This window comes from Hakea prostrata, unplaced genomic scaffold (genome assembly GCF_041222555.1).
Source record: "Hakea prostrata isolate BN-2017 unplaced genomic scaffold, UWA_Hpros_2 contig_13, whole genome shotgun sequence".
NCBI lineage: Eukaryota > Viridiplantae > Streptophyta > Magnoliopsida > Proteales > Proteaceae > Hakea > Hakea prostrata.
This window is the reverse complement of record NW_028291132.1, coordinates 838370-847003: the sequence shown is the minus strand read 5'-3', so window position 1 is coordinate 847003 and position 8634 is coordinate 838370. Positions and strand designations below refer to the sequence as shown.

Below are 8634 nucleotides of genomic sequence, written 5' to 3'. Positions count from 1 at the left end.
CTCATCCCTAAAATATTTTTAGCTGAAGTTAATTCTAGTTGGGCACCTAACATGTTGTAAATGGTTAAGGAAAGATATACCTTTTACAGTTTCATTTATTCAGCTATTTTATAGTTGTGTTTCTTATAATATAAAATTCAGGGAATGAGTCACATTTTCAGTTCTATTAGATTGGTTGTGAAGGTATTGTTAGTGAATTTTGTATTTGATGTTGTACACCATTGATTTTCTTTTTATTATTATTTTATTTATTTCTTTATTATTATTTGTGTGTGGAATGAATACAGATAATGGGGCACAAATCTTATGCTGAGTTTGTAACCCATTCCAACATGGCCTCATCATCAGAAGTTGCAATATAGCTCTGAAGCCTTTATTAAAATTTGAAGCCAAACTGCCCTTCAATGATCTTTTTCCCAATTTAATTCTTCAAACATATATAACAATGCTTAAATAGGCAGTCTCCATAGATGTAATGTAAAATTTTAATTGAGAAAGCCAAAAACAAAATAATGAAATTAGATAGGAGAACAAAAATTTTGCACTTGCTTGTCACCTCTCATAAAGGTGAAAATAAATGTGTCATTTATGAATTTCTTGTCTACTTTCATTAAGCTACATAAGTCGGTTAAGGCTTCTATTAAACGGCATATTTTAATTTCTCTGAAGTTTCTATAGTTCTCTAGTAATATGATATAATTCGATATCTGAAGTTTCTCTAAGGCTTTATCATTTTTCAGTTGTGCTTTAAAAAGAAAAATATTACTCTGGGAGTTAGATGTTATAGCTTTTATAAGTATATCACTAAACCCCATAGAAGTGTAATTCCTGGCATTCAACTCAGTCTTACAAATGCCATTCTCAGTAACCAGGTCCCATAGCTTATCAATTTAGAGTAACTAGCAAGAGGTAATCCACAATATTTGGAGTTACTTATCCATAGCTCATCAATTTAAAATAACTACCAAGACATCATATTCCATCAATATTTTTTTTTTTTACACCTTTAATTTTCATTGTGTTGTTGTATGTGCTATTTATTGATGGAAGAATGAAATTTTATTAGATACACCGAATTGTAATAAAATGTTTGAATTTTAGACATGTTTCCTCACATTTTATAGTGTTTATAATTGTATCTCAGTGGTTGATTGGCTTGTTTATTGCAATGGCTGGGTGTCCTGAGCCTCAAATTGGCATGAGATTCACGTCGGAAGAAGAAGCATATACTCTTTATAACCAATATGGGCGTAATATTGGATTTGGTATAAGAAGAGCTTATTGCCATAAGAGCATAGAAGATCCAACTGTCATTGTACAAAGGACTTATGTTTGTAGTAAACAAGGAAAGCGAAAGAAATCAGATAAAGTGAAAATAGTACATCATGCAGAGACTAGAACTGGCTGTGGTGCAAAGATGATCATATCATTACAGGCAGATGGACAGTATGAATGTAAAGACTTTGTTGAAGAACACAACCATCTTCTTCACACATCAAATACAGTACATTTTATGCGGTCTCAGCGTGCAATATCTACTACCCAAGCTACTAAGATAGATTTAGCTGAGAGAACTGGGCTGGGGACCAAATTAACATTTGATTTATTGGATTTCCAAGCAGGAGGGAATGAAAATGTTGGCTTCACCAAGAAAGATCCACAGAATTATCTTAATACCAAACGGCAACGTGATCTAGCTTTTGGTGAGGCTGGGAGTTTGATACTCTATTTAGATAAACAACGGGAGATAAACTCTGCTTTTGTGTACTGTTTACAGATGGACAATGAGGAAAAGATAACAAATATATTTTGGGCTAATTATGGGATGCAGTGTGATTATGAACTATTCGGTGATGTGGTAGTTTTTGACACTACTTTTTGCACAAATAGGGAATATAAGCCCTTGGGTGTATTTGTAGGCTTCAACCATCATAGGACTGCAGTTATTTTTTGTGCTACTTTGCTTTATGATGAAACTGCTGAATCATTTAAGTGGTTATTTGAGACTTTCTTTAGAAGTAATGGTCAGAAGAAGCCGAAGATTCTATTCATTGATCAGGATGTTGCAATGGCAAGGGCAATAGCAAAGGTTTCACCTAGTACCCATCATGCATTGTGTTGTTGGCATCTTTTGCAAAATGCAAAGAAACGCCTCAGGTATGCATAAAGACTCATTATTCAACAACTGTTTGAAAAAATGCATTTGGAAAAAAACTGAAGTTGATGAATTTGATAATGCATAGAAGAATTTGAGAGGGAATCGTCAGCTTCAAGACACTTCTTGGTTGGATAAGACATATAAATTGAAAGAAAAATAGGAATGTTGTTACATGCATGAACTTTTCACAATAGGTGTGAGGAGCACACAACTTGCTGAAAGCATCAATGCGAATTTGAAAAAAATGTCTAAAGTCCAGTTTTGATCTTATACAATTTATGGAACACTTTTAAGATGTTGTAGATGCAAAACGTGCCAATGAACTAAAACAAGAGTTTGATGCACAAAATACTATACTTGGGGGTTTCCATTCAAAGATAGGTGTCTTGAGAAAAGCTTTCAGAGTATATACTCCAAATATATTTATGATGTTTAAGACGGAGTATGAGTTGAATCTTAGTCAAGTTATCAAATGCCAGAGTGTAATTGATTTAAATTGTCATTATGTGATCATGGAAGAAAGTGAGTGTGAACATAAGATTGGAAAGGAACACAAAGTGTTGCATAATCCAATTGAGGGGAGTATGACATGTAGTTGTAGAATATTTGAGAGAGAAGGTTGAAAGTCTTAGATTTCTTACAAATAAAGTCCATTCCTAAAAGATATATTTTGATGAGATGGATGAAGGTGATAAGAATATTGTCCCTAAATGATAGGAGAGAAATGGAAGGTATTGAAGTAAATGACAAACTAAGTCACTTGCAGCGTTATAGGATGATGGTTCCCAGATATTTGAAACTTCTTAATGAATCCTGTAATACAGAGGTTGGATTTAAGATACTCGATAGGCATGCTAATGGGATACATCAGGAGCTCGAAAGATGAATTTGGTGTAAACCATGTTGACCATGTTTCAACAGAATCTGCTGAAACATATACACAACTACATCTTAAAAAGAAAGAATCTCAAAAAGGTGGATCAAAGAGAAAGAAGCCTTGGCATGAAAAAGGCAGAAACAAAAATAGAAGGAAAAAGCCAGTGGAAGGACAGAGCTCCATCAACGTACCATCATCCGGAATACCATCTTTAATGACCACATTGGGTTTGCATGGTGGATATGAAGATATGCCACAGTCTAGTTTCTTGTCACTGTTACAAGTATAATATATATAAAACAATTCATTTAAAATTACTGTTAAAAAATATAAATTTTCTTTTAAATTACCTTAATGTTGTTTATATGTGTTGTTGGATTATACAACAAGTAGGTACCTCACAGGAAAGGGTGTCAACGGTGCGGTTTCGGGCTAAAAACACCTAGCCCAAACACGGCCCATTAGCAAAATAACGGTTTCGGTTTGCTGCGGTTTGGGTTTGGGCTCACTAACGGTTTGGGCTAACGGTTTAGATTCAGGTTGACTAACGGTTTATGGTGTGTAAGAAAAAAAACAAGAAGAAACAATTGAGCATCCTACAACAAAAGCGAAAATTATATGGAAAGCAAAGTTGCTATTGGTCAATTTCCATTAAAAAACACCCACCCATTCTATAGAAATCAAGAACCTAGATATTAAGTAGTAAAATGACTATTTGATCTTTGAATTCATGCTTAATTTTTTTATTGTCTATACCAACTACCTAATGGTAATATAATGATTCAAATACTATTTAATGTAAAATTACAAAACGGGTTATACCGGGTTGCGGTTCGGTTTCAGGTTGGTGCAGGCTCCACAACCCTCAGCCCAATTATGGCCCATTAAGGTTCGGTTAGGGCCGGTTCAGGCTATAATGGGCCGGTGCTGTTCAGTTTTAACGGTTCGGGCTATAAATTGACACCCCTACTCATAGGGTTCAACAGTGTCTGGCATAGGTGATCAACTGTATTCATCTCAAGGTTCTACTCAGGTAAACATTTATATACACTCTTTGTTAAATGGTTTCCTAGTTTACATAACTAAATTGAGGTTCCTTAAGAGTTTACATTCCTGACTGGAGTGGTGTTCCCAAACATGCTTTTTAGGCAGAACCGCTAGCCAGGCATGCTTTATACCCTCCCTTTAAATCATGTCAATGTTTGGATTTTTCCTAAAGTCTAGTTTCAAGCTTTATAGTTATAGCCTTGACGCTTCCAACTCTGAAGGAACCTCCATTTAATTAGGACTTTCGTAAACCTAATGCGATGAATCAAAATACTGCACACCATATCGGCCTCATTTCTATCAGCATGCACAGATGGGTAATGTTATCCTTCTAAATGCACCTCTTTACACTTAGCACTTCCTGTCTAGCCTGATGTTTTTCTTGTCTAACATTGCTGAATTATTTGATTATCTATGTAAGTTCAGGATATGGAGTTGAGTTCATAATTTATTGGTTGACTTGTTGTATTACAATGTTGTGAGTCCCTGGCTTTGGATTATAGGATTAGTCAGCATGTTTGTTAGGCATGTTTGTGCTTTATGGTCCTAGATGATTTGTGGTCAGTGTGGAAGAGTGTTAGAATCTTATGTTTTCCCACTGTTGCTTTTAGGAAATAACTTAGGTTTGTCAATATTAAGCTTTGAGGTGTTTATGTCCGAATTCTGGACATTGGTTTCATTTAGAAAGTATTTTCCCATTCTCTATTATGAAAGAGTCGAAAGAAACAAGTTTCATGCCTTAACTTACTGATTCATTCCCTTCTCTTGCCTTTGAGTGGCATCCTCCTACTGGCAAAACTTGAGTTGAGTTGATCTCCCTTTTCATTCTTAAGCTTGTGGGCCAGAGTCACACTCTTGGGTTGATGCTTGAGAGAGTATATGCTCTCAAATTCATGGTGAGTTACCAAGTCATGGAACACCATAGTGGTTTTTGTAGGAAGCAAGGAGTATGGACAGGATGATGCAGCTACCCAAGGGATTTGCATTTCAAGGTTCTTAAAACTAGGATCTTGGGTGGTTGTTTGGAGTTTTTCACTTTAAATTTTATTATGATATTGTAAAGCATGGCTGAACTATGACTCTTTACCAGTCCAGTCTTTGTTTGAACACTTAATTTAGAAGTTCAATATCTCTAAGATTCCAATCACAACTACGGCTGGAACGGGTTTCCTTTACCATTTGGTTTTAATTTATTTTTTAGTTGAGTATGTTTACGATTCTTTTTAGCCTAGCTGACTGGAGTGTTGTTCCCAGTCATATATTGGTTCTGTTTCCTAGTTTACATACCACCCAACTTCCCTTGTGAGGCTTATATATCTAACTCTTTTAGATTTGTATGTCATTTAGGGGCCTGAGTTATATGCACAATGTTCCTGGAGTTTGCCACAAGGACCTGAAGCCTCAAAATCCTCTGGTATGTTCTTTCCAACAATGCTATATTCCATTGTTTTGTAAAGCATATTTTCTTTTTGTCATTTTTATGCTTCAATTTTGTACCCTAGTTATTTATATTCCTGTTACAGTGCATGGTGCTTCAACTTTGTACCCTAGTTTAGATGTATGATTCCAGACTTTTGTATTCAAAAACATGAAGCATAGCACTAGTACTGCTAAATGTGAACTTCTCACAAGCTTATCTTTGATTGGCACATAGGTTGAAGCTAATGTTGGTGCACCGCAAGTGAACTACCGTGAAAGCATTTCTAAAATCGCAGCAGTGAAGTATGTGCACAAGAAGCAGTCTAGAATTACAAATTGTTCATACAAATTCTGTTTGTAACCATTTCGTATGGCTCTGTATGTAACCATTTCAAATGGCTCTGTTTGTAACCATTTTGTATGTTGGAAATGTAATATTATGATTTGAGGAAATAGAATTACAAATTGTTCATACAAATTCTGGACATGTATTTTGTAACTTGAATGAAGCAAATTTGGGAATGATATTTTGTTGGTAAGGTCATTCTTCAGGTTCATGCTAGGTACCCATTTGAATCTATGGTTCTTTATCTGTTTGTTTTCCATGGTTTGGGCAATGAGTTGTGATTACTTGTAGCACAATTATGGATTCTTATTTGGGGTGTAAGTAAATGTTTCAGTTGAACTCCAACATGGGTCAGGCCTTTGCTTCAATTAATTGTTGTATGGATTGAGTTTTTGATGTATCATCGATTGCCATATCAGTACATGCTCGAGTAAGTGCCAAGAACAAGAAAAACCATTTGATAATGCTACACTGCCATCATGTTTGTGTAGCATCAGTGTTTTAAGATGAGGTTCCTTGTTTTATGCATTTTGCTGATGATATTGTTTTGGTAGATGACACATAACCAGGGATTAATGCCAGGTTCGAGGTATAGTGATCAACTTTTGAGATGTCTTATTTTGTGAAGCTTAGCCAAGCTATAAGCCTATAAGTAGGCTGCACTAGTTGTGCTTGAATTAAGAAATTATTAATGGAATTGCTATTCCTTTCTTGTTAGTGTGGGTTTTAGATGGGGCTGGTTACAGGAGTTGCAGTGTAATGTGGTGGTTGTAGAATAGAGAGGACAGGGCTGGGGTTGCAGGGATGGGAAGGTTGGGGAGAGGATGCAGGCTTGGTTGCTTCTGTGGTGGTTGTGATGAAGGGTGAGGGAAAAAAAAGAAGAAGAGTAAAGGCTTCCATGGACAGTTGGAAGGTAAACGACACCGCGCCTTTTCTTACCTCCTACTGGATGCTTCATTATCCTTGCAGGGTTGAAAGGCTTCAACGGACAATTGGAATTTTATAATGACGATGTCTTTGTCGTGGGTGATATAGAACTTGTCAATTATTTTCCTTCAACACCAAATTCGGTGTTGATTAAGAAATGATTCATGGGGTTGTGTTGTTGTAATGGACATGGCTTGAATGGTGTGGTGGAGCACTCATGAAAATGATAACGTGCATATTGCGTCCAACCAGAGCTTATTTACATCTTGGGGACTTGATTAATGCTCTCTTCTTAGTCCCAACCACAAATAAAAAGCATAAAAATTGGGAAAAAAATAAAAACAGAAAAGAGCACATCTTGGTCAAGTGGCGAAAAGGCGTGGTGCCGTTTTGCGGGGGTCTGAAATGGCACCATGCCATTTCACTAAAATGGACATATATCATTTTAAAATTTTAAAAGGCATGGTGCCGTTTCTAACACTTGCAAAAGGGCACCATGCCTTTTCATCACAGTGACGAAAAGGCGTGGTGCCGTTTTGCGGGGGTGTGAAACGGCACCGTGCCATTTCACTAAAATGGCATATATCCCTTTAAAATTTAAAAAGCCATGGTGTCATTTCCAGCGCTTGCAAAAGGGCACCATGCCTTCTCATCACAGTGACGAAAAGGCGTGGTGCCGTTTCGCGGGAGTGTGAAACGGCACCATGCCGTTTCACTAAAATGGCATATATCCCTTCAAAATTTAAAAAGGCTTGGTGCCGTTTCCAACGCCTGCAAAAGGGCACCATGCCTTTTCATCACAGTGACAAAAAGGCGTGGTGCCGTTTCGTGTGGGTATGAAAAAGGGCATATATCTTATAAATTTTTAAAAGGCATGGTGCCGTTTCCAACGCCTGCAAAAGGGCACCATGCCTTTTCATCACAGTGATGAATAGGCATGGTGCCGTTTCGCGGGGGTGTGAAACGGCACCATGCCGTTTCACTAAAATGCTATATCCTTTAAATTTTAAAAAGGTATGGTGCCGTTTTGTGGGAGTGTGAAACGGCACCATGCCTTTTCACTAAAATAGGCATGTATCTCAAATTAACAAATGACTGTTAAACAAAGAAAGACTAAACGAGATGAACCATAACAAAGAGGGGAAAGCAATAGAATCGTAGAACTCAATGCAATACTGCTGACGAGGAAATGAATGGTACATAAATCAATCCTGTACATCTTTCTTCAAATAAACTCACGGACTTGGGTTTCGAATTCAAGTACACCATGGGGGGATATGATATGTTTGATGGAGCTATCAAGTCATGTAGAGAGGGAGAAGAACTTAATCCTATTGAAAAATATTAGAGAAATTGGAGGGGGAGCTAAAAACAAGATCTCAGCAGTTGAGGAGAAGAGAACCAACCCATCAAGGCGTCAACTCATTTAGAAAAGTTGCTGGTTTGCTTTTGCAGTCTGTTTTTTTATGTGATATCTATAATTTTGAGCTGAATGAAAATAAATGCCAGGGATCTTTCAATTTTCCTTTTCCATGTCTCCACACCAATCTGGGTTGTTTGTTTTCAAAGAAACCAAATTTTGAAGGATGAGAATTGATGATGAAGAGAAGAAGAGAGGCACTTGTGATTGTCTCTACTTCAGCACAAAGTATATTCACTCTAAAATTAAAAGATGAGAAACACCGAGATTAAAAGCTAGCTATCTGATGCCATCCCAAGCATAGGTTTAGAGGCCAAATTGAATCATTATCTGATAAATATCTGTGTATGTGTGAAAAGGATTTTGTTTTTGTTTTTTACTTTTAAATTAAATATAGAGTAGTTTATTGGGTGTTAATTTTGTTTGGTAAGAAGTCAATT

At 36.5% G+C, this 8634-nt stretch overlaps 1 protein-coding gene across 1 annotated transcript; it reads left to right on the top strand.

The window, feature by feature from the left end:
• Positions 1-1168: 1168 nt before the first annotated feature.
• LOC148999356 (protein FAR1-RELATED SEQUENCE 5-like) lies at positions 1169-6935 on the top strand. The gene is made up of 5 exons (XM_089141236.1): positions 1169-2157; positions 5430-5496; positions 5737-5804; positions 6622-6710; positions 6817-6935. The coding sequence occupies exons 1-5, from the start codon at positions 1169-1171 to the stop codon at positions 6933-6935; spliced, it is 1332 nt and encodes a 443-aa protein (XP_088997362.1).
• Positions 6936-8634: the final 1699 nt, after the last annotated feature.